At 38.7% G+C, this 25,135-nt stretch overlaps 1 protein-coding gene across 8 annotated transcripts in view; it reads left to right on the forward strand.

Moving 5' to 3' along the window:
- Positions 1-85: 85 nt before the first annotated feature.
- The window catches only part of acacb (acetyl-CoA carboxylase beta), a 26,284-nt gene continuing 1,234 nt past the window's right edge, over positions 86-25,135 (forward strand). Inside the window, exons 1-53 of one of the 8 annotated variants that reach the window (XM_023958485.2) lie at positions 86-201; positions 2,278-2,833; positions 6,865-6,997; positions 7,074-7,212; positions 7,354-7,463; positions 7,557-7,638; positions 7,720-7,818; positions 7,909-8,018; positions 8,157-8,267; positions 8,358-8,567; positions 8,661-8,831; positions 8,932-9,093; positions 9,183-9,346; positions 9,591-9,741; positions 9,952-10,055; positions 10,146-10,227; positions 10,316-10,461; positions 10,542-10,692; positions 10,783-10,917; positions 11,018-11,164; positions 11,260-11,448; positions 11,551-11,651; positions 12,162-12,250; positions 12,340-12,464; positions 12,542-12,655; positions 12,733-12,846; positions 12,932-13,021; positions 13,097-13,215; positions 13,724-13,747; positions 15,920-16,054; positions 16,174-16,273; positions 16,357-16,464; positions 16,556-16,612; positions 18,429-18,470; positions 18,719-18,934; positions 19,029-19,184; positions 19,336-19,539; positions 19,629-19,784; positions 19,854-19,976; positions 20,056-20,325; positions 20,409-20,506; positions 20,800-20,920; positions 20,991-21,101; positions 21,448-21,591; positions 21,668-21,788; positions 22,817-22,913; positions 23,051-23,147; positions 23,236-23,371; positions 23,692-23,869; positions 23,963-24,075; positions 24,174-24,328; positions 24,409-24,579; positions 24,986-25,122. In XM_023958485.2, coding sequence (XP_023814253.1) covers positions 2,298-2,833; positions 6,865-6,997; positions 7,074-7,212; positions 7,354-7,463; positions 7,557-7,638; positions 7,720-7,818; positions 7,909-8,018; positions 8,157-8,267; positions 8,358-8,567; positions 8,661-8,831; positions 8,932-9,093; positions 9,183-9,346; positions 9,591-9,741; positions 9,952-10,055; positions 10,146-10,227; positions 10,316-10,461; positions 10,542-10,692; positions 10,783-10,917; positions 11,018-11,164; positions 11,260-11,448; positions 11,551-11,651; positions 12,162-12,250; positions 12,340-12,464; positions 12,542-12,655; positions 12,733-12,846; positions 12,932-13,021; positions 13,097-13,215; positions 13,724-13,747; positions 15,920-16,054; positions 16,174-16,273; positions 16,357-16,464; positions 16,556-16,612; positions 18,429-18,470; positions 18,719-18,934; positions 19,029-19,184; positions 19,336-19,539; positions 19,629-19,784; positions 19,854-19,976; positions 20,056-20,325; positions 20,409-20,506; positions 20,800-20,920; positions 20,991-21,101; positions 21,448-21,591; positions 21,668-21,788; positions 22,817-22,913; positions 23,051-23,147; positions 23,236-23,371; positions 23,692-23,869; positions 23,963-24,075; positions 24,174-24,328; positions 24,409-24,579; positions 24,986-25,122 — 7,154 coding nt within the window. In that variant the 5' untranslated portion in view covers positions 86-201; positions 2,278-2,297. Of the gene's footprint in view, positions 202-2,277; positions 2,834-3,121; positions 3,370-5,299; positions 5,465-5,499; positions 6,034-6,864; positions 6,998-7,073; positions 7,213-7,353; positions 7,464-7,556; positions 7,639-7,719; positions 7,819-7,908; positions 8,019-8,156; positions 8,268-8,357; positions 8,568-8,660; positions 8,832-8,931; positions 9,094-9,182; positions 9,347-9,590; positions 9,742-9,951; positions 10,056-10,145; positions 10,228-10,315; positions 10,462-10,541; positions 10,693-10,782; positions 10,918-11,017; positions 11,165-11,259; positions 11,449-11,550; positions 11,652-12,161; positions 12,251-12,339; positions 12,465-12,541; positions 12,656-12,732; positions 12,847-12,931; positions 13,022-13,096; positions 13,216-13,723; positions 13,748-15,919; positions 16,055-16,173; positions 16,274-16,356; positions 16,465-16,555; positions 16,613-18,428; positions 18,471-18,718; positions 18,935-19,028; positions 19,185-19,335; positions 19,540-19,628; positions 19,785-19,853; positions 19,977-20,055; positions 20,326-20,408; positions 20,507-20,799; positions 20,921-20,990; positions 21,102-21,447; positions 21,592-21,667; positions 21,789-22,816; positions 22,914-23,050; positions 23,148-23,235; positions 23,372-23,691; positions 23,870-23,962; positions 24,076-24,173; positions 24,329-24,408; positions 24,580-24,985; positions 25,123-25,135 lie in introns of those variants that run through there. The other 7 variants (XM_023958486.2, XM_023958490.2, XM_023958488.2 and 4 more) reach the window with 7 other exon arrangements.

Consider the following 25,135-nt stretch of genomic DNA (forward strand, 5'->3'; position numbering starts at 1 on the left):
TGACTTGAATTAAAGAGAAATGGAGTGTGACTTCTGACAAATGTGCGATCTTTGGAGATTTCTTCTTCCTCTTCTTCTTCCTGGGAGGAGCCTCACTGTAACCCCGCCCCTCCTTCTCATGTGCATTTGTAGTGTTATTATAACCTGCTGAAGGAGGTGTTGGACGGCGGTGAGTGGATGACACAACGTGCAGTGGTTGTGGTAGGTGGCCTTGACCCGCATGTAGCCTTCAGATCGTAGCTGATTATGTTGTTTCCTGCGCTATTCGAATGTATTTCATATTTGCACATTTCCTGTTAGATAAACAAGTCATTTGTTCCTTAATTCAAATTCCCAGCTTTGTTAAAGCATCAGTCACATTTTTATACTCTAAATATTATCTTTTTAAGTAATAAGGTCAAATAGAAAGAAACATACTAACAAATAAGTTGTAATGCTTAAAAAATAATTTACATATAAGGACACAACTCTGAATCATAAAAAGTATTTTAAGAAAATATGTTAATGTATTTTTTAGGGAACATATTCCTCCAGTTGACATAAAACCATAAATATTTCCTTTTTTTTAAAACTAGAAATTCAATGAGATACTTTTCTAAGAAATTCCAATTTGTTGTGCATGAACTGCAAATGGTATAGCCCATCATTTTTACAGTTCTTCTCGTGTGCATCCATATGTTTGTAAAGGCTGATTGCATGGATGTTTCCATTTCAGTACAAAATACATTCTGTCCCTCAGTATTGACCTTTAGCCTGCATTGAGGAGCCACCCTCAGCTCCGATGGCAGCTGTTCCTCTCAGCCTGTTTACTGGAGCCTTGCTGGGGAATGTCTCCTGCCAGGACCCGCTGGCACCGTTAACCCCACATACCTATAGAAACTTTGTGTAAATCTGTTTAATCCTACGTAATGTTTAAGCTGATGTGAGGGTGTTATCTTACACTTTTTAATCGTTTCTTTACTCGTCACTGTGCACTTAAAATGTCTATCCTCTGAAGCTGTTTCTGTGTTCACATTCTGCTCGCTGTCCAAATAATAATGTGCTTATATCTGAACTGCAAGGGACACAAATGTAACACGTCAAGTTGTCTCAATACATTAAAGGCCACAACAAGGTCATGAGGTCCCCTAAATTAAACATTATCAGTTCTTTACATCTTAAGCCAAGTAAATATTTGCCTATTAACTATTTTGATTTAAAAAAATGTAGTAAATTAAAATATTGCCATTAGAAAATGTTGACTTAATTTAAAATCGTAAATGATTATGTGACAGAAAAACTGTCAATTAGTAACTTTAATGAATATTATGACTATTGCATAACTGTATTAACTACATCAAATTAAATACCTGGTAATGCAGTACTTTCATTGTTTTCTAGTAAGATTCATTTACTGGTATAAATTACGGCTGACGTTCTCATGCGTGAACTTTCCTTGAATGCTTTTTTTTCCCCCCAGACTCCACTGGTCTTTGAAATGATTCATTAGATCAGTTTTGGGTTTGCATGTGTGGCTCTCTGATACACTTGTGACCTTATTACAGTATACCTTGCTTATTCCACCTCATTTAACACAATAATGTAGATGTAAAAGATTTATAAATCTGACTTAAGGAAGTATTTTTATTCACAAGTACATGTCTTATAAGATTCTGCAGCCAGCAAATGTGTGACGCATCTCAGAAAATAATAACACTGCTATTCTTTTCATTTTTTATGAATCTTACAATGATATTGGTACTTAACCTTAGTTTTTATTTTGTAAATAGATAACAAAAAACAAAACAATACAAAAAAAGAATTTAAAGAGAAGAAGGTCCCTATATGCTTTTGTGCACTGTAAGATTTAGCTTGTTGAGCTAGGTTCATTCACAGTTGTTAACAGCAGATACCATGAGTTGCAAATATGAATACTTTGCCCAAACGTTTATGAACAGATTTGTTAATTCAACTTCACAACACTTTAAAAATGGAGACAATATGCCTTTACAAAGATGTCCACAAGAGGGCAGCAAAGACTCTCAACACATGTAAACATCTTGTGAACATTTGTCTTGTCGATTCATACATTTTAACTTTAAAACTTTTAACCTTGAACCCCCCCCCCCCCCCGGAAAAAAATTAATAAGGGATGTAAAGTATCAGACTTTGTTTAATTTGAGTTAAGAGTCCTTATAAAACTTTAAAACAAAGGCCTTCAAAAATGTTGATGTTTTTTTCTTGTTTTAAATCAGAATTTTCTTAAATGTGAAGATAATGTTTACCTTGTCGTTCCAGTATGAGGAGGATGTCTGCGAATGCTCCTTTTTGCAGCTTTGGGACTCATCCTGTGGATATCTGTGCTACTTTGGAGAATTATTACCAAGACTGGAGTAATGTCTGTGGAAGGACAGGGATCGGATTCTGTCTGGGATTCCCCTGAGCAGGGTGCCTCTGGCGCACATACCCCTTCCAATGCAGACAACTACTCACTCTTATTAGCTCCCTCAACTTCATTAACCACTAAACACAACAATCCAGCCAACAGCAAACCTATGGCTTCTGTAGTCAAAACAGCAGAGTGTGATCCTCTGCAGACTCTCTCTGAGGTAAACTCAGAGCTGCTGCCAAAGAGCACTTCAAACCACGTCAGAGCCACGGCTCCTATGCTCAGCTCAAGGCCCGAGGAGAGGAAGCGCCTTAAGTTCATTCTGGGAGCTTCAGAGGATTACTCTTCAGATGAGGATCTCCTGGTCACAAAGCCTCCAAGCGGAGTATCTCAGGCTTCTACGCCGAAATCTGCCACAGAGATGGAGCCCTCTGCAGTGCCGACGCCCACGCCTTCAACCATCAAGTGAGACCTATTTTCTCTGTTTCAGGACAGGCATGTTTTATTGCTATGAAAAACTTTTGACGTGTGAAAGATCAGTGTTTACAACAAACACCAGTCAGATGGAATCATTTGAAATATATTACGGTATAGATTGTAGAAATTCTTTCCTATTTATGGTAGAGGCAATGTGACAAAAGGCTTCTTGTCACTCAGCTGTGTGTTATCATCTGACTGCATTGACTTGTGTTATTGTGGTCTGCCAAGCATCTCAGCTCTATTATTGGATCAAGAATCCCAGCCGGTGACTTTGAACACCACTCGGGGAGTTGCTCAGGTCACAGCACACTCCGCAATCCGCCATGTAGTTTCAGATGTATTTACTTTTTTGTCTTGTAAGCCAGGAGTTGTGTTTAGCCTAGTCGGTGTCTGAAATGACGTGGGACACAGAGGAGGACTTACAAACGTCTAGATGTATGTGGCTGGACTTGTTTGTTGGGATAGAATTTCCAGCGGCCGTGCACACTAGTGTAACTGTGTGTTACCATGAAGAAGAAAAGGTAGGACATTTACTTCTGTGTAGTTCAAATAAATCTGAATTGCATCTTTAACGCAAAGCCATGAAAAGTGCAGAAACGGATCAAAACTACAAATTTCTTCAGGCATAATAAGGTTAGCAGGTTAAACGGGTTCGTTGTAGTTAACTTGGGGTGTGAAGAAACGTCTTAAATTTAACCACAAATTTTAAACACAAATCATGGCCTTTCAGGCGTGGAAGAATCTAGACTTATATGCTCTTAATAATGAAGCTGCAGTGTGGTGTTTATTACTTCTTTTCTACTATTGGCTCTTTACAGAAAATGTCTATGCAACAGCAGATTTGTTACTATTCGAAACAAACAGTCAAAGATTTGAAAACCACTAAAATATCTTCATGGAACTGCCATGTGTGTTTTCATTGTTTTAGTTGTGTACATACTGTTCAAACTGTGTTTTTTTCCTGTTGACTAAATGCAATGTTGTAAAATTTGATCAGTTTAGTTTGGTGGAAAGGTTTTTTTCTTTTTCTTTGATTCATCAGCTTCCTTCAGTCTCAAAAACTAAGAATTCTAAAAATCACAGGCAACGTTTGTGAGCCATTGTTGTTTATAGATTAAAAAACAGACTAAGCTGTGGATGAACCTCTGGACCTCCATTTAGATAATTATTTGTTGACGGTTCGGACATCTTTAATCAGCATCAACTTTAAGATGACCATATAATGTTAACAAATGTGATTGATTTGTTCATCTTCACAATACTATTATTTATACGCATCAATACATCTTTTTTAGATGTCAATAGAAAATTGACTAATAACCTACTATATTCTTTCTCTTTATAGTGAATCTACCCATCACATTCACTAAAACGTAGAAATGTTTAGACTATGCTATTAATAGCTAGTTTTGTATTTTTAACTCTGTTTTTTATTAAAACATTAGGATCTTTCTTCTGTCTCAGAATTGCTTAACTCATTATGAACTAAACTAAAGTTGGAAAAGCAAGATTATAATGTACATTTTAATTTTACTTGTGGTGTTTTAACATTTAAAACATGTTTAAAAATACTTTATTGCAGCTAAAACTACAAAGTTTATTAATAAAAGTGAAATAGCTAAACAGAAAAGTAGAAGTATCAGGGTAGAGTAAATAACTCTAAAATTATACCATGAGGTACTTAAAGTCCCACTCCAATCATCTTTTGATCTATTGTAAAAGCGTTCCCACTTGTCTTTTAGTTATGATTGTTATTTTTTAGTTTAAATAAACAAAAAAATGTCTATTTTTGTGAACATTGTTTCTACAGAGTGGCAGGACTTCATCAGAATTTTGCCTCAGAGTTTTGGGTGAGACCATTTGGTGCGGAGTAAGCCAGCCTCTACTTCCCATCATCCATTTGTTTACACTCTCCCGCTAGCTAACAGCCCCTCACACCCTCTGGCATCATACAGTCAATGCCCTCAAGCTAACATTACTAGTGCAACAAAATAGTGAGCAATATCGTCAAGTTTTGAGCCAGATTCCAGCTCAGACGAGGAAAACAAAGACATAGTCGTCTACACGTGTTGATGCATCAGAATGGAGCGGAGCTGTTGAAATCTTTGTTACACCAAAGTTCTTTTTCCAGCGGCATTTTTATAATTTTAATCGTTGTAAATTTTAAGATTTAATTTATTAAAACCATTATGAGAAAAAGGGCGCATGAACACGTTAAAAAGAGAAAAAACAACAAAAAAGTGTCAAAATGAGTGCTTAAACTTTCAAAATAAAATGCTATAAATGTTTCTGAAAAAGTAATTTGTTCTGATACATACAAATGATCCCAATTAGCCAACAGTACAGCTAAAATGAAATGGTTAAAAAAAAGAGTCAAAGTTTTATTCCGTTTCGACATTTGTAACACTTTCTCAGTTTTCCGTGTCAGAGGATGAAGATATTTTGCAAAGTTGGGAGGGGGAAGGGAGGAGGCGAGCATGCAAAAGGAAACGGCATGTAGAGGATTCTTTGCTGTGGTTTTTGGTTAATAAAACCAATGTCTTTCACACAACCACCAACCACGTTAAAAGTAGGGTTTATAATGGAGGGAAATGCATTGTTTCCATATCTTCAGAGGTGAGTTTCGACGCCGCCTCCTGTTTTCCGCTTCTGTGACAGCTATGTTTGGCTCGTTGTTGTTGTTCTTTAACTTAAGGAGCCGAAAGACCCTGTTAAGTTGAACTAATTGCCCTCGCGGAGGTTTTTTTTTCTTTAAAACGAAGCCCGTCTGACCGCATAGTTTACGTTGCTTTTTGCGGGAAACAAAAAGAAGCAGTTTCATACTTTTTTACTGAGTTTTTAAAACAAACCACACAACTTTGAGGAGCGGCTCTTAACGGAGCCGTTTAGGCCAACATGCTTTCAACTTAAGCGACTAATATCGTCGTTCACTGTGCTGCACAGACAGAGGAAGCCCTGCCTTTTAATGTCAGCCTGACGGAACCGTCTCGAGGCTTATCAGACAAGAGAGGTTCAACGGCAGGTCGTATTTCCTCGGTGAACAGTACAGTACAAGAGTTAAAGTTCACAGCAGCCAGGCCGGCCGAAACTGCACTCCAGCTGTGCAGGAGTGTCCACCGGTGCTTCTCTGACAGTGACGTGTCGAGCGGAGGATTAAAATAAAAGCAGACACCCGTTACAAAATGGTATGTTCCGAAATTGTTTGCATATTTTGGCCTTCAAAATATCTGCTGACAGAAAACCAAGGAAAACTGCAAAGGGTAGAACCGGATTATAATACTGTTATTAAGTAACGTGATGCGTGGAATTGTGCATTTTACCAGTTGGATATTTTAAACTAACTAAACTTTTCCCAATAAATGAACAGCTAAACTGAACCTTATTAGATAACCCACAAACGGTACATTGACATGTTATGCCTGCTTTATGTGTTTGATAATTATGCTAACCTTTGACACTCGTGGTTCCACAAGGTTGACACAGAAGAGATTATTATACAAACTAATGTTGGTTATTATAAAATATGTGTACATAAAAGCTGAAAAAATAAAACATTTCCAATGTGGATTTCAAATTTAATTTTTTTTTCTTAGTTGCTCCCATGCTTTTCAAATTGGTTTTACCATTAGAAAGAAGATTACAATAAACCAGCAAAAAATATGATGAAAAAGAAATATTTTAATGGACCAAAAAACAAACTGTTCTGATGTACAACAGCTAAAAACACTAAATATGTTTATTTCCTCTTCTTAATGGGTGTCTCAACTTTTAATTTTTATCTTGAAATTTATTGTCATTTTATTAATTAATCTGTGGTTAACTATTGCCGTTCATCCATTTTTATTACATTTAGTATTTTTACTCGTTATAGCCTGTTTTAGTCTAATCTTTAGGAAAGTTTTATGCAGCCTAGGGATCGTAAGAATACTTTAATCTTAACAGCTAAAATAATGCAGGCATTAATTTTTTTTTGCATTTCTATACAGGGAGACTAACCAGGAGCTTTCTTCCCCCAGGCCTAGCATGTCCGGTCCTCACTTGGTGAAAAAAGGACGTGAACACAGAAAGATGGACCTACAGAGGGACTTTACTGTGGCCTCTCCGGCTGAGTTCGTCACACGGTTTGGTGGCAATCGTGTGATTGAAAAAGTAGGAATATCAATCTCCATTCTGCACTTTCTAAATACTGTCTTCCCTAAGCACATGCTTTTAATTTCCATTACAGGTGCTCATAGCTAATAATGGCATTGCTGCAGTCAAATGTATGCGCTCCATCCGCCGCTGGTCCTATGAAATGTTTCGCAATGAGAGGACCATTCGCTTCGTGGTCATGGTTACCCCTGAAGACTTGAAAGCGAACGCAGGTCATTATGAACGCAATCATTTTGTTTATTGCTCCTCAGTTATCTCCTTCAAACTTATCTAGAACCCAGGAGCAAACTTGGAAACTTGACTCAGCAGTTGTTCTGTGTAGCCTCACAAATATTACTTTCTTCTCTCTTTAGAGTACATAAAAATGGCTGACCACTATGTACCTGTTCCCGGTGGCTCTAATAACAACAACTATGCCAACGTAGAGTTGATAGTAGACATTGCAAAAAGAATCCCAGTGCAGGTACTACACACACCTCCTCCAGTGGACTTGTGGGATGTTCTTGCTAAAAATCTAACATGTCTTTCATATCTTCATGTGCTTTTCTCTTTGTAGGGTGTTTGGGCAGGTTGGGGCCATGCATCAGAAAATCCCAAACTGCCAGAACTCCTTCACAAAGCAGGGATATCCTTCTTGGGTAGCATCTGTTTGAAAGCATCACTTGATATTACATGATTTTGTTAGGTTGGTATCAACTAAGTGCTGCTGTTTTACCTAGGACCTTCCAGTAAAGCCATGTGGGCTTTAGGAGACAAGGTGGCTTCTTCCATTGTGGCCCAGAGTGCTGACATTCCCACACTACCTTGGAGTGGATCAGGTGAGGTATTGCCTGGTTTGGATGAGGCGTTCATGTTTTTATAAAAGTATTTATTATTGTTTGTTTACGTGTTTTGTCTCTGTGCTTTAGGCCTGAAAGTGGACTGGACTGAGGAGGACCAAACTCAGGGTAAAGTAATCAGTGTCCCTCCAGAAGTCTATAATGAAGGCTGTGTTCGTGATGTAGAAGATGGTCTAGCAGTAAGTGTATTAATACGTTTTTCTCAATAACACCAAATACTGTTTTTTAAATTGTCTATTTCTTGCCATCATTGAAAATAACTACTCAACCAAGAAGCTTCTTTTTAATAATTTAAAGTATGTGTTGTTATTTCTAAGGGAGCTGAGAGAATTGGCTATCCTGTTGTTATAAAAGCATCAGAGGGTGGAGGGGGTAAAGGCATTCGTAAAGTTGAAAATTCAGAAGATTTTCCAGGTTTCTTCAGACAGGTTTGTTTTTTTATTATATTTCCTCACTTCTTTCGATAACAGAGACCCCCACATTCCACATGTAACTCTTTTTTGCACCCCTGAGGGCAGGTTCAGACAGAGGTACCTGGATCCCCCATCTTCGTCATGCAACTGGCTCAGCACGCAAGACACCTTGAGGTGCAGATACTGGCGGATGAATATGGAAATGCCATCTCTTTGTTTGGACGAGACTGTTCCATCCAGAGAAGACACCAGAAGATCATCGAGGAAGCTCCTGCCACTATAGCTGCCTCTTCAACATTAGAGCAAATGGAGCAGGTCACTTTATATCTGTGCATGCCATGATTTTATTAGCACGCTTTCCTTTTACTTGAGATAGATTTTGCCCTATGTTTTCACCTATGAGGGTAGTATGCTGTACGAATGGCCAAAATGGTCGGATACGTGAGTGCGGGTACTGTGGAGTATCTGTACTCAGAAGATGGAAGCTTTCACTTCCTGGAGCTGAACCCTCGCCTGCAGGTTGAACATCCATGTACGGAGATGATTGGGGATGTAAATTTACCAGCTGCCCAACTTCAGGTAAACTTCAGTCAGTCTAGACTCAGAAACATCAAATAGCTTGAAGAATGAGGAGGCAATCAATCCACCTTATTTTTAAACTTAGCTTTTCATGTAACAGATTGCAATGGGCATCCCTCTAAGTCGAATTAAGGACATTCGGTTGCTGTACGGAGAGAGTCCATGGGGAGACACGCACATTAACTTTGAGGTCCCATATCGTCTTCCGAGTCCAAGAGGGCATGTCATAGCTGTTCGGATCACCAGTGAGAATCCTGATGAGGTATAGCTGTTTGGTCTTTAACATTGAACTGCCAAATAACCATGTGCTTTCTTTCACGGCCAATTTTTTACTCTTGTTCCCACTTACAGGGGTTTAAGCCGAGCTCTGGCACCGTACAGGAGCTGAACTTTCGCAGCAGTAAAAATGTCTGGGGTTACTTCAGCGTGGGGGCAACAGGCGGCCTCCATGAGTTCGCCGATTCTCAGTTCGGACACTGTTTCTCTTGGGGCGAGAACCGTGAGGAGGCTATTTCGTAAGCAATTTTTGTTTTTTTTATTTTAACAAGGTGCCATTAAAGCTTTCCAATGTGTTCTGTGAGGCAACAACTAGTTACACAATATCTGTTGTAACTGACCATTATGCACTGAGAACCGAAAAGCCAAAGACATGTCACTTATCTGGTGAAACTTTTGAAAATAAAAATTTAAGCTTGTTTTTTTTTTTTCTTTCCAATAAAGTTTGACCAAACTCTCATTAGATTTGATTTCTTCTTTCAGGAACATGGTCGTGGCCCTGAAGGAGCTCTCCATCAGAGGGGATTTCAGGACAACGGTTGAGTACCTCATTAAGATTCTGGAGACTGAAAGCTACAGAAACAATGAGATTGACACCGGTTGGCTGGATCACCTCATTGCTGAGAAAGTTCAGGTTGGAAGCTGTGTATTTAACCCCTTTTACACACTTTTTTTTTTTTTTTTTTTTTACAGGCCACAACTGTTTTTTTCAGTATAGATTATAATTTTCAAGTATTTATATATTTATTGATACATTGAAAATTACATGTACCCATATTGAATCTGCTCACATTATTTCTATAATATCTAGAATGTGAATAAATACTAATGCTTTTTTTTGCAGGCTGAGAGGCCAGATACCATGTTGGGTATTGTCTGTGGGGCTTTGCATGTTGCGGATGCAAGCTTTAGGAAGAGCATGTCCGACTATTTACACTCTCTGGAAAGGCGAGTAAACACGTGTCCCTTCAAAAAAATATGTTCTTAAAGAATGAACAACATTTACGGTAGTGATTTTAAAATCTGCTGAACACACAGAGGCCAGGTGCTACCCGCAGCAAGTCTGCTCAACTCCGTAAATGTGGAGTTGATATACGAGGGAGTCAAGTACTTTTTGAAGGTACGCGATTGATTCCCGTCACTACTTTTGCCCAACTTTTTATTTCTGTTTTAACTGATTAATGCTTGTTAATCATCATCGGCTGCAGGTTGCACGGCAATCCCCCACAACCTATGTCATCATGATGAATGGCTCCAACATAGAAATAGATGTCCACAGGCTGAGTGACGGGGGTTTGCTGCTGTGCTATGATGGCTGCAGCCACACCACCTACATGAAGGAGGAAGTAGACAGGTTAAGATTCTGCAGATTTGATACCATTTTGCCTGTCTGATTTGACTTTACAAATTTCTATTATTACTTTAATCCTTTAGCTACCGCATCACTGTTGGCAACAAGACTTGTGTGTTTGAGAAAGAGAAGGATCCCACAGTGTTAAGGTCACCATCTGCTGGAAAACTGCTGCAGTATATGGTTGAGGATGGAGGTCACATTTTTGCGGGAGAAACGTATGCAGAGATTGAGGTGATTTGATAGATTTAATTGATTTTTTCACTGTCTTTTTATTATTCTTGTGTCTTTTTTTTCTGTTGCTGAGTTTTGCTTTGGATCTAGGTGATGAAGATGGTGATGACTCTAACAGTGGAGCAGTCTGGTTGTATAAACTTTGTTAAGCGTCCGGGAGCTGTCCTAGAGCCTGGCTGTGTCATGGCACATATGGATCTTGATGACCCAAGCAGTATTGTTAAAGTATGTTCTTTGCATAAATTACATTCATTTGTGAAATTCTCTTAATGGCTAGACTTTGTTTTTGTTACTTTATCTTTCTTTCCTTTTTTTTCTAATTTAGGTAGAACTCAACACAGCCTCCCTACCACCCCAGCAGCCCCTCCCTACGGTCGGGGAAAAACTTCATCAGGTGTTCCACTCTGAACTTGAAAACCTGATCAACGTGATGGATGGCTACTGTCTTGAAGAGCCCTACTTCAGCAGCAAGGTGCATTTCAGCCACTTTATTCTGGAGATTTTGAATTGTAAGATCCCAGAATGTTTCCTAATCATCTGACCTTGCTGGCTTTTTGTTGTCCATAGCTGAAAGAATGGGTTGCCACTTTGATGAAAACACTTAAGGACCCTTCACTGCCGCTGTTGGAGCTGCAGGAGATCATGACCAGTGTGGCTGGTCGTATTACACCAAGTGTTGAGAAAGAAATCCGTAAGGTCATGGCTCAGTATGCAAGCAACATCACCTCTGTCCTCTGCCAGTTTCCCAGCCAAAGGGTAAAATAAAACTGGACAAACATAAAATGTTGCCTGTAGGTCAGAGCTAAAAAAAACATTGCTTTAACCAAAGCTGCATTGTTTTTTGACCTTTTTTTTCAGATTGCAAACATCTTAGACAGCCATGCAGCAACATTACAGAGAAAGGCTGACCGGGAGGTTTTCTTCATGAATACTCAAAGTATTGTACAGTTGGTGCAGAGGTTAGTTTTTCAGTGTTCTGTCTGTTGCATATTTTGAAAATGTCTTTGAGATTCATCAATTTTGGGAAAATAGATTCAGATCCAGGTTAAACGTGATGCCTGTTATTTGGGAGGACTTTTTTCAAACACTGTTTTTTACAGAACAAGCATCTGCAGCATAAAATTGTGTCATTGCTGTTGTTTTCCATGTTAGCTTTTATTTTTTTAAACCTGCTTGGATGCCGTCTGGCACCATCGCACAAAAAGGGAGTCATGAGCCAATTATTCTAAATCCACATTCTCAGTTTGAACCCCAGTAACTGTGAAATATCGGACTTTGGCCGCAGACGCCAAGTCAGCTAAAGATAGCGAATGAGTTGGCAGATTGCCTATCAAATAGGGGTAATAATAAATACTGGGATCAGGCTCATTGCTTCATCCCTCAGTCTATGAATGTTACAGCTGATGCATTCTTTGTACAGAATAACATTGTTGCATCTTATGTGGCGTGTTTTACTTTATCTTTGTCAGATACCGCAGTGGAATCCGTGGTTACATGAAGTCTGTGGTTCTTGATTTGTTGAAGCGGTACCTGAAAGTTGAGACGCAGTTTCAACAAGGTAACCTTATTTCTCTTAAGTTTCTTTAATAAAAAACATTTGAAATACAGTTTCTTGCTTTATCTGTGATGTCCTTTTCTGCCACACAGCCCACTATGACAAGTGTGTCATGAACCTGATAGAGCTGCACAAACCAAATGTGAGTCCCGTGCTGGACTACATCTTCTCCCACTCTCAGGTGTCCAAGAAGAATGTCCTCGTCACGATGCTCATTGTAAGGAAGCCATCAGACTCTGAAAAATGTTTGTTTTGAAATTATTTTACTATCACTGGATGTTTTTGACTGTGTAGGATCAACTCTGTGGTCGTGATCCCACCCTGGCAGATGAACTCATGGCTATTCTGAACGAACTGACACAACTGAGCAATGAGGGAAACTCAAAGGTGGCTTTGAGAGCCAGACAGGTAACCTCCAGTAAGAATGATAAAATAATTGCACAAAAACTATTGCATTTGTAAATAATTTTCCTATTATCTCACAGGTACTGATCGCCTCCCATTTACCATCATACGAACTGAGACATAATCAGGTGGAGTCTATCTTCCTGTCAGCCATTGACATGTACGGCCATCAGTTTTGCCCAGAAAACCTAAAGGTTAGGCTTGTGTGGACAATCACTGTGAGAATATTTTTTTCCTCAGCTTTACTGTCAAATAAATCCATTTTTGTTTGACTCATAGAAACTCATTCTCTCTGAAACATCAATTTTTGATGTTCTGCCCAACTTCTTCTACCACTCCAATCAAGTGGTATGCATGGCCGCCTTGGAGGTACATCAAATAAAAGTAAATTATTTATCCTACCTGATTGATAGGGACACTAACTTGTTCTGTTTGGACTTGCAGGTTTATGTTCGCAGAGGTTACATCGCTTACGAGCTGAACAGCATCCAACACCACCAGCTGTTGGATGGCACATGTGCGGTAGACTTCCAGTTCATGTTGCCGTCATCACATCCCAACAGGTAGCAGGTTTCTGTCAAACGGAGCAACAGATGAATACTTTTCATACTTGAAATCCTGTGTAGTCATTACTTGCAAACCTGATGCCGTCTCGTAGTTTTTTCTTGGAGAACTTGTTTTGATCAAGTTTTAATTTGGTTCGTGTTGATAGCAGAGCGGGCTTTGGTTACACGATAAAATAACAAAAACAAAAAAACACACAATTCCTCCCTTTGTAGCAGTTTCTGACGAAATCCAGGCGTTTCCAATCTTGGATGTTCATAAAGCTTTAAAATGCACTTATTGATAGTTGAAACTGTCCTAAATGTTGTCATATGTTGTACTAAGTGTAGCCTAAGTTGCTGCGATAACTGCTTATGCCTAAACGCAGAACATTTTTCTCCCTCTCAATATTAATGTGAATGTGCACAGAGTTGTTTAAAGTGCCCAAATCTAATCAAAATGCACAAAGTTGGAGGTACAGTTTGATCACCCACTGCCCATATTCACCTGTCAATCATCTTATTACAGAGGGAGCAGCCCTACTCTGAACAGGTAGAGTAAAGCTCCTCCCAATCAGCCAAACCACCTCTTTGTCTGTATGTCTAACAATGCATGCTGAATGCCCCGTATTACTGCTTAAAGACTCTTCTAACCAGTCCTCCTATTCTCATGCAAGCTGAGCTTCTGGAGTCGTCCTGCTGTCGCTTCTCTCTGTGTAAAACCTCCTTAAGTTTTTCAAGAAGTATTGTTGAGATTTCCCTCTCCATAACATACAGCCTGAGATTTCAATAATTGCTACTTAATTGGGAGCCTGTAATCTCTAGCATCAAAAATAATGATGCTTGATTTGCATATTTGAATTAGATCTTGTCTGGATCAATTCTGAATGAGAAACACAAGTAAGAAAATCCTTTCATTCACCCTGGTGAGGAACTTGACTTGTCACCTCAAGCCTGACTTGAATCAAGAATCTTGGATTTCACTGTTATCTTCCTTTTAAGCATATTGAATGGTTAGTGTACAGGTATCTTTTAAAAGTTTGACAGGATAAATTCGCACAGCAGCAGAGATTCAGTCTCAACTTAAAGACCCACTCCAATGAAAATGGTGTTTTGGATGTTTTTAACAAGTTCTTGCTGCATTTTTCTCATGATAGAGGACATATCCAAAGAAAATGAAGCATTTCTGATTATTATTTTAATCAAATCGTTGGGAATCAGGAGCAGATGAAAAACAATGCTGTTGGAAAAAGCTTGTAGCAGTGACATAGGTGCTGCAGTCGGTGGGCCACATGTTCTCTGCTCCGCTCCATTCTGACATTCTCCACTTGCAGACAAATAGATCCACGTGCATCTTCATTTAAGTCGTCTGAGCTGGCATCTGGCTCCAAAGGCCGATATGCTCACCATTTTTTTTGCACCGCTAATGTTATGTTGGGTTTTCATGGGGTTGTAAGCTTACGGAAGAGTGTTAACAGATGAATGACGGGGAATGGGGCGTTTCCTTCTCCGCATCAACAGTCCTTTTACAATAGATCAAACAATGATTGGAGTGGGAATTTAAAGTAAAAAGGGTTATATTTGACTGTAACATTTAAGACTTCTCAATCGCTGATGTACACACAAATATAAATACTGTAATATAATATTCCTATGTCGTTACATATAGTTTTGCAGTAAATTGTGTTTTTTTTGGATCTATCACATTTTTTAGTTAATGAAGGAAGCGTGCATACTGCATCACATTCTGATGAGAGTATGAGATCCTTCTAATGAAGACAGTGTGGAAAAGGGGACGTCTTGGTGTGAATGATACTACAAAGTGTCTTAGATAAAGTGATGAAACTTGAAGGAACATGGAAAGTCTTTTATTAACTTTTGCTTTTTGAGAATCTCTTTTCGATGTTCACCAGTGTGGTTTATTTGTACTCAAATTGCTGAGTGACTTTTTTCGTAATAGTTGGTTCATGGAGTTCCATTTTGATGAAAAAGACAAGTTTATGGTGTGAATATAGAACACTTTTTAACACGCATCACTACACAACGGGCATGCCCAATGTGTTAGGAAATCAGGTAAAATCCCTCTAAATGGGGTAAATGTTTTGACTACATCATGATACATTTGTAGGCTAGTCTTAGAAGTTTTCTTTTTATGCTGTGTGCGCCTGAAGACTTTCCTTTGTTGGCTTTATTTCTTAAAAAAGGTTGGTGTTTTTTTTAATTCTTAAATGTGAGCTTAGTGTAGTGTAGCTGTAAATGAAGGATATTGGCGATTCATGTCACAGCCATGGTATCTTCGTCAGTACAGCATCTGTTAAAGACTGAATGAGAAGACTAACATTTATTCAAGCTATCACAGGTCTCATCAGGGTTGGAGTTGAATAAAAACATGTTAATGCGAATCAAGACATACATCAAATATTTCATTAGTCTGATATAAATTTTAGAACATATGAAATTCTAATTTTTAGTTGATTTTTTAGACAGATTTTTTGTAATGAAATCTAGCTTGATGGTAATTTTTGACAAGATAATCACAATGAAAGTGTTGTATGAGGTGTGTTTTTAGTTTTCTGGTGATTCAAAGGTTGGATTGCAGGTTTGGAGTAACAACATCTGCACTTGCTTTAAATATTCTGTATGACTCCATGCACATTCTGTTGCTCACCGCTTTTGATTGTGGTACTTTGTGACCAACAGAGAATTCAGGGGTTGTTTTTTTCAGGCTTCCTGTGCCAGCAAGTGGATCAGGTCAGCTGAAGCGCCATGGCAGCGAGCTCTTCATGGATGGAGCTCTGTCTCCACCCTGCCAGCGGATGGGGGCTATGGTGGCATTCCAGTGTTTTGATGATTTCAAAAGGTCCCCTTTTAATGCTCACGTTTTCCTTTTCTTTGCTTTAGTTGTTGCAAGACAATAAATGCAGTTGATTTGAAAACAGAAGTTCCTTTAGGGTTTATAGTTTCCTATGTATTTCTTAGGAATTTTGACGAGGTCCTGTCCAGCTTTGCAGAGCCGTTCATGGAGAATGTGTCTTTCTTGGAGTCCCGCTCAAATTTCTACGAGGAAGACAACATCAAAGTGAGAACTGAACTGCAGTATAATTAAACTAAGAACTATGTAGCATTTTCCTAACCACTAAATCTTTGGTCAATCTGTCACAGAACACCAGAGAGAACCCAATCCACATAATAAACGTCTCCATAAAATCAGCAGACACAGAAGATGATGAGGCATTGGTCAAAGTTTTTGCAGCTTTTACTCAGTCCAAGGTCAGCAAGATCATTGTATTCATATTGTTTTTATTCTTTTTTGTTAATTTAATAATATTTTTATTTTATATGATTTTTTTTTTTTTTACAGAAAGCCGTCCTTTTTGAGTATGGCATCAGGAGAATCACGTTTTTGGTTGCACAGAAGGTAAAAAAAAAGATTCAGTCTTTGTTAACAGTCTGGTACTAATGTGGATGTCTATTTTTATCTCTTTCCTTTAGTAAAATTTAATTCCACACAGTTTATTATTGTATTTAATTCTTCTTCCATTATTAACAGCATTTCTGCAGCTGTCAGGGTAGAAATTATTTTTTACTATCAGTCATTCTGTGAAGACAAAAGCATAGCATTCCAGTGATTCCATTTCTTTGTAAAAAAAATATATATATACATTCATTAGGATTACAAACAACCTCCTAGTGTGTGAACTTACTGCTAATAAATTGAGAACAATATTTAAGCTAAAATTCTTGGCCAGCTTTAAGTTTTTTGATATCATAGATTTATAAATCATAGATGCAAATAGCAGTGTAGGGAGTAACGTCCTTTAAGTATGACTGTGTTAACAACGGCATTACAAGTTAAGTAATGGAGTTATCTAACTAATGACTTATATCCCCGCTACATTGCTGTTATAGCGACTTGGTATAAATCGTGGCGCGTTACCTCACAGTTCATTGATGTGGTTTAATCAGCCTGGAGCGCTTCTTTTTTTTTTTTCCTCGAGCGCTTCACATCAAGACTGTCTTCTGTGTGGCGCCGGGAGAAGGGTGGGAGTCCCATTCCAGATCAAAATTGGCTAGGGGGTCGAGTGGGCGGGTGCATGCTGACACTCCAAAATGTGCGTGCGCAGGGCAGCCGGCAGGATCAAAACAGGAAGTGTTGGCTACAAAGGCTCCACTTTTAGGCTGGAAATATCGACAGGATTTTACCTTAATTAAAAAGAAAAGAAAAAACTAAGGGAACATATTCACGTTGTTTCCCGATAAAAAGAGATTGCCGACGTCCGTCTGAAGCCGTTCAAATATAGAAAAGCACCAAACACACAAAACGGAGCCACGCTGTGTGTTATCCGGTGACAAAGCAGCACCTTTAAAATGAGACTAACTGGATTTTACAGCCCAGTAACTCACTCGCACAGAACTGAACAGAATTATTGCAAAGTTATGTTCTGGATGTCATGCTCCTGCTGATGACGTTGAATCAGAGTCATTCAAAGATCCAACAGAGCTGAACTTTCCCCTCCCTGCTGTAATACGTTCATAATCTACATTGATGACGAGAACACAAAATCAATTATGCAGGGTTTTTAATTTTTCCCCTCTGTTATTGTGATTGGAACTATTTTATTTATTTAAAAAAATTAGGGTAACTAAAAGAAGTTGATACTGAAGACCTTCACGATTAGTTTATATAAAGTTAATATTATTATTATTATTATTATTATTTATAAATGGTTTGTCACAGTGTTGTTGTGTGATAATTCTGATAAATAAACATTTACATTTCTACACTTCAATCTTTCCTCTCCCTTTATTGGACTCAAACAACATAACTGGAGTCGTTACTTTGCTGAGTAACTAATTACTTTTAACTGAGTTACAAACTCAAATATTTTTTGGGCAATGTAACTATAACTAATTACTTTTTTAAAGTAAGACTCTCAACACTGGCAATAAGACTAAAATACAGAAATTACTTTAAATTACTTTTATGGCAAACATTTCTTTAGGTTAAGTAACATTATTTGTATAAGCATGACAGTATGGAAGAATACAGCAAACCCTTTCATTTTGTTGATGGCGTATATAGATGATTGTTCAAATCTGGTCAATAGTGGTTTTTGTTTTTTTGTCTTGTATTCATTCTATTCACTCTTGGGTTAAATTGGAAGTTTGAAATCATCTTTTTAAATAGCTTAAAACTGTCTGGTTAATCATCTTATGCTCTTTTACTAAAACAGAGAGAATTTCCCAAGTTCTTCACATTCAGAGCTCGAGATGGGGTAAGTTTTGGCTTGAATTCAGTCATTCATCTTGAAAAAGTTGTTTGCACCGCTCTGCAAATGAAAGGAAAATCCACAGTGGACATTATCGTGTCTTGAAACTGACAAAATAATAAATTAGCTATTATTAAGAGAAAACTGATGTTTGTGATCACTGTGGGTTTTTCTTTTTTTAACAGAAAGGTACTAATGATTTTGTCCTTGTCTGATGTCTAAAGAGAGGATGACCCCCATTCTGTAATTTATAGTTTCAGGAGGATCGCATTTACCGACATTTGGAGCCAGCTCTAGCATTTCAGCTGGAACTCAACAGAATGAGGAACTTTGACTTAAAAGCAGTTCCCTGTGAAAACCACAAGATGCATCTGTATCTGGGTGCCGCTCGTGTCGAGGAGGGTACAGAAGTTACGGACTACCGCTTTTTCATTCGAGCCATTATCCGCCACTCTGATCTCATAACAAAGGTATAAAAAAGAAGGAACATTAGGGATTTAATGCTTTAATGGCAGCTTGTTTGTTAAATACTTTTGGTCTCTAACAATCTTTCTGGATGTTCAGGAAGCATCTTTTGAATACCTTCAAAATGAAGGTGAGCGTCTTCTGTTGGAGGCCATGGACGAGTTGGAGGTTGCCTTCAGTAACACCGGCGTCCGCACAGACTGCAATCACATCTTCCTCAACTTTGTCCCGACAGTCATCATGGATCCTTCTAAAGTCAGTTAGCAGTAGTTGGCGTTTTACCAATAACCCATCAGAAATGTTGCCCTTATCATGTTTTGTCTGTCATTTTCTGTTAACACTTTACAGACATACCTTCACTCGCTTCATACACGAATCTGACTTCTTCTGATTTTGGTGTCACCAGATAGAGGAGTCTGTCCGCTCCATGGTGATGCGTTACGGCAGTCGTCTGTGGAAGCTGCGGGTCCTTCAGGCTGAATTGAAAATAAACATCCGTCTGACCCCAACCGGGAATGCCATACCTATCCGTCTCTTTCTCACAAATGAGTCTGGCTATTATTTGGACATCAGTCTTTATAAAGAAGTCACTGACTCAACTTCTGGACAAGTAAGGACAGTTGGATAAGCATTTTGTACAAAAACGTAATCTGAATCAAAAAACCTCTGTAGAAATGTGTTCGCTGTTTGCTTTAACAGATTACGTTCCAGTCATATGGAGACAAGCAGGGCCCTCTGCATGGCATGCTGATCAACAGTCCCTACGTTACCAAAGACCTGCTGCAGGCCAAACGCTTCCAGGCTCAAACTCTGGGCACAACATATGTGTATGACTTTCCTGAGATGTTCAGACAGGTAAACCTAATCAAAAAGTTAACATTTACCATTTTGAGCTATAAGACCTCATGTAAACACCGCTTCCAGGCTCTGTTCAAACTGTGGGGGCCAGGGGATGAAACTCCTAAAGACGTGCTGGTTTGTTGTGAGCTTGTTCTGGACCTGGAAGGCCGCCTGGTGCAGATGAACCGCCTGCCTGGAGACAATGATGTATGACCTTCTATATATTTATGAAAATCACAGCCTGTTCTATTTCATGAAACTGTCACCTTTATTCTTCTTTTACCAGGTGGGAATGGTTGCATTCAGGATGAAAATGAAGACCCCAGAGTACCCAGAAGGAAGAGACATAATTGTCATCTGTAACGACATCACTTACATGATCGGCTCATTCGGCCCCCAGGAGGACGAGCTGTTCCTCAGGGCGTCTGAGCTCGCTCGAGCGGAGGGAATTCCTCGTATTTACATCGCAGCCAACAGTGGAGCTCGCATCGGGCTCGCTGAAGAGATCAAGCACATGTTTAACGTGGCTTGGATTGACCCTGCTGACCCCTACAAAGTAAATACTTACACCGTTTTTTTTTGCTTTTGTGTGAAAGCTATGAATGTTCTAGTATTGTTATCTTTCATTTCCCTCAACAGGGTTTCAAATACCTTTACCTGACGCCGCAGAACTACACTCGCATCAGTTCCACCAATTCCATTCACTGTCACCATGTAGAGGAAGGAGGGGAGTCTAGGTACAGTGAGCTGGAATGATCCGGACTTGGTAGAATTATAACGATCTGGACGGATTATAGACTTAAAAAGAATAAAAGAATAAAATAGAATTAAAAATAAACTGAATGAAAGTAAAAAACAAACAAACCCTGAAGTGTTCTCAGAGAAGTGATTATTTACATATCTCCACCATGAAGTTGTTCATATATCATAGTAGAATGAAACTTTTAAAAAAAACATGCATATTTAAAAAATGATAGAAATAAACCCCAACAACTCCTGCTAATGCTGTCATTGTGCTGTATGATTACAGATACATCATAACTGACATCATTGGAAATACGGATGGGATTGGTGTTGAAAACCTGCGAGGTTCTGGCACCATTGCAGGAGAATCATCACAGGCTTATGATGAGATTATTACAATCAGCATGGTGAGGATGGGAACCTTTCCCAGCAAGGTTACAGGAAAATACACTGGATTCTTACCTTACATTCTTGCAGGTAACCTGCCGTGCCATCGGGATCGGTGCATATTTAGTCCGTTTGGGACAGAGAGTCATCCAGGTGGAGAACTCCCACATTATCCTGACTGGAGCAAGTGCTCTCAACAAGGTTTGGTAGTTTTTGCTTTACATTTTCCCCAGTTTGGAAAACATGTCACTTTTCTTATTATGAATTCAAACTAAGCTTATTGTAAAGAAAATGTATCACAAACTTTTATTTTTATTTTTTGATTCTGTTACTTTGGATATTTACAGAATTACTGGCATATATGGCCCTTGGTTTGTAGCCATTTTTAACCTAATGGGTGAAACAATTGCAGCTGTTAGGTCATAACCTATCTATAAACATTTTTATTAGACCATATGAAGAAAATTCTAAAGAATTTAATGTAAATTTGATTTTGGTTATTTATATAAATTTCAATCTTAAGGTAATTTCAACCTTTTATTTCCAGGTTCTGGGCAGAGAAGTCTACACCTCCAACAACCAGCTTGGAGGAGTCCAGATCATGCACAATAATGGAGTCACACACACCACAGTGACTGATGACTTTGAGGGAGTTTTCACCATCCTGCAGTGGCTCTCATATATGCCAAAGGTTGTGTTAAAGGAATTTTTTTTCCTACTGTACCTCCTTCAGGTAAGTTACTAAACTCATTTTTTGCCCTCTTTAGAGCAAACACTGCTCTGCGCCTGTTATGGCAACAGCAGACCCCGTAGACAGAGAGATAGAGTTCACTCCCACCAAAGCACCATATGACCCTCGCTGGATGCTAGCCGGCAGACCTCATCCATGTGAGTTGCAACACTTTAAATAGAAACCTTATTTTGAAAAAGGATAAATAAGTAAATTGAACATTGTGATTGTAGAAATGTTATTCTATGTTTTGTTTCATTTGTCACTTCAGACTTGGAATACATTCATGTATAAGGCTCATTGTGAGTTCCCAGTTATTTAACACTTGTAGGAAGACAGCAGAATATTCTCTGCTTTCCAGTGGCTCAGATCAAATGAAATATCTTAGTATATTGTGACTTCCTGTTAGCACTTCAGATCTTTTGTAGATTCTGTTCAAGAACAACTCCTGAAACAACACTTGAAAAGAAAACTGTTTAATAGTTTCTGAAGGAACCTTGAGAAAAATCTGGAAACTTGTGTGGATGGTGGTCAGTGCTGTCCAAAAGGTGAAGATGAAGAATACATCTAGAATCAGAAAGCGGGAAAACTGTAGCATAATCTTTTAGTGGATGTGGACTTAATACCACTAGACTGGGAGGTGAAGGCTGGTAAAAACCAGTCATAAATACAGCCAGGGTGAATCCAGCACACCTGTGGAGACAAAACATAGATTAGCCAAAAGAGGCCAACAGGTCGCACTACTACAAATAACCAGAAGAGGGAGACAGAGGGACAGAAAGCTGCCAAACATGATGGAGAAGTGGCTGTGTTCTCTTAGATTTTTTTTTTTTGGCCTTTGACAACCTGTACTATTCTGTGATGTAAATAAATATTGTCATGATAATGCTTTTCTAAAGGAATCCATCACATTTCACTAAGAAAATGCAGAGAGTTTGTATTTAATTACAAAAATATACCTCTAAAGTCAATGTTTTTGACTTTGACTGGCTCTACTTCAGTCTAAAGCTTTTCTTGTAAATGTATCAATTGATTTGCTTTATAGTTGGCTGCCTGCGAAACCATAACATTTAACATTTTATGCACAACAATGAAAGCTATCAAGGGGGCTAAAAGTGATCATTTTCAGATGTGGAAAATTAATAATAGAAGTTGTAAAGTTGTTCATTCTGATGTGTTTTGACAGCGATCAAAGGGGCATGGCAGAGTGGATTTTTTGATCATGGCTCTTTCATGGAGATCTTGGGGTCTTGGGCTCAAACTGTGGTCGTGGGAAGGGCAAGGTAAATTTGACAACAGATCACAAAAATCTCATTTCCAATAACCAGTTAAATGCGCATCTTAAGTAAATACTTGTTAAACAAAAAAAATAAATTGATAGGTAATAATAATGTTGTTGTTATGTCGTTTTGGAACTAAGGTTAGGAGGAATCCCTCTCGGTGTGATTGCTGTAGAAACACGTTCAGTTGAGGTCACCATTCCAGCAGATCCTGCAAACCTCGATTCAGAGTCAAAAGTTAGTTAATTCCACTTTAGATTTCCTATGAAATAAACTCTTTTTATGAACAGAGATGCATTTATTCTCGTTTGTGCTCTTGTATCAGGTTCTGCAACAGGCTGGCCAGGTGTGGTTCCCTGATTCTGCCTTTAAAACCGCTCAGGCGATTGGTGACTTCAACCGTGAAAATCTGCCTCTCATGGTGTTCGCCAACTGGAGAGGCTTCTCTGGCGGGATGAAAGGTACTTCACTTTCAAATATATGGAACTCTATATATTACAGACTGAAAGTGTTTGAAGAATTCATAACTTTGATTGTTGCATCCTGTAGGAAACAGAAAATTCATCATTAAAAGACCAAATTTCTTAATGAATGTTTGGATTTATTATCTTTTGTGGGATAATTGCAAAAACATCAAATAGATTAAAGGAAAGTGAGGGGCAGGTTATCATAATATGTGTTGGGTTGTTGTGGATCCAAACTAAAAATAATTTACTTTTTAAATTTAAATTTAGACTATTTTTTTTTGCAATTGTAGAATAACTTATCTTTTCTGCTGCAGATATGTACGATCAGGTACTGAAGTTTGGTGCCTACATTGTGGACGCCCTGCGTGGTTTCCGCCAGCCCGTGTTAGTGTACATCCCACCACACGCAGAGCTGAGAGGAGGATCCTGGGTAGTAATAGATCCTACCATCAACCCACAGTACATGGAGCTGTATGCTGACAAGGAGAGCAGGTACAGGTTAAAAGTTCTTTGACCTAAAACCTTTATATTTGAGCCTGTGCATTTTTACATCAATGCCTTGTGGTATTATTTTCCTAAATTCAGAGGTGGCGTGCTAGAAGCTGAAGGCACAGTGGAGATCAAGTTCAGGAGGAAAGACCTTCTGAAGACCATGAGAAGACTTGATTCTGTCTATGCTGGTCTGGTAGAACAGCTTGGTAAAAACATTTCCATAAATCGCAGAGCTTTTTTTGTTCATTTGTGCTTTTTTTGTTGCCCGGACCTTTTCAACACAGAGATGTTCTTTTGTCACCAGCTTCCCCTGAGTTGCCTCAGAAACAGAGCAAAGAGCTGGAGGCCAAGCTCAGAGCAAGGGAGGAATTCCTGTTGCCAATTTACCACCAGGTGGCAGTGCAGTTTGTGGACCTCCATGACACTCCCGGCAGGATGCAGGAGAAGGGGGTCATCACTGTATGTGCAGTATTAGCAGTTCTGTTTGAATTTTAGAAAGAGTCAAGTTGTTTATTTATCCCTTACTTTTGTACCCACAGGATGTTTTGGAATGGAAAAATGTGCGGACCTTTTTCTACTGGCGCCTGCGGCGCCTCCTGTTGGAGCAGGTGGTGAAGTATGAGATTCTGCAGGCCAACAGGGACCTCAGCGATGGGCACCTGCAGTCGATGCTGCGCCGCTGGTTTGTTGAAACAGAGGGAACAGTCAAGGTGGGTCAGGGACAACAACAAACCTTTCCCACTAAAATTAAACTAGTGTGTTTTCGATCTGAGCTCTAAAAATTAACAATGTTATCGATACTTATATACTTATACTTAATTGGTTCTGATCAAGCGTATCAATCCTTGGAGTTGTTATTCCAGCAGTAATACTGAATCAGTATTTTAAATAAATATTTAAATAATCATCAAAAATGGCATTTTAACCCATTTCTATTAAGCGTTTAAACTGTTTTTTCCTGTATTAATACTTGGAATTTTATGAATTTTTTGACAAAGAATCAAAAACTTTGTCAAGGCCAAGACCAATATTTTATACAATTGCTTTTAATAAATTCAGTTCGAAAATGTTGCTTATTAGAGTTTTTTATTTTTTATTTTTAATCTTTTCTCACAGGCTTACCTTTGGGATAACAATCAAGCAGTGGTGGAGTGGCTAGAAAAGCATTTGTCCAAAGAGGATGGAACTAGATCTGCTATCCGGGAAAACATCAAGTATTTGAAACGAGAAAATGCTTTGAAGCACATTCGCAGGTTTGTGATGGAG

This window comes from Oryzias latipes, chromosome 9 (assembly GCF_053564925.1).
Source record: "Oryzias latipes strain Hd-rR chromosome 9, Olatipes_Hd-rR_3.1".
NCBI classification, from domain to species: domain Eukaryota; kingdom Metazoa; phylum Chordata; class Actinopteri; order Beloniformes; family Adrianichthyidae; genus Oryzias; species Oryzias latipes.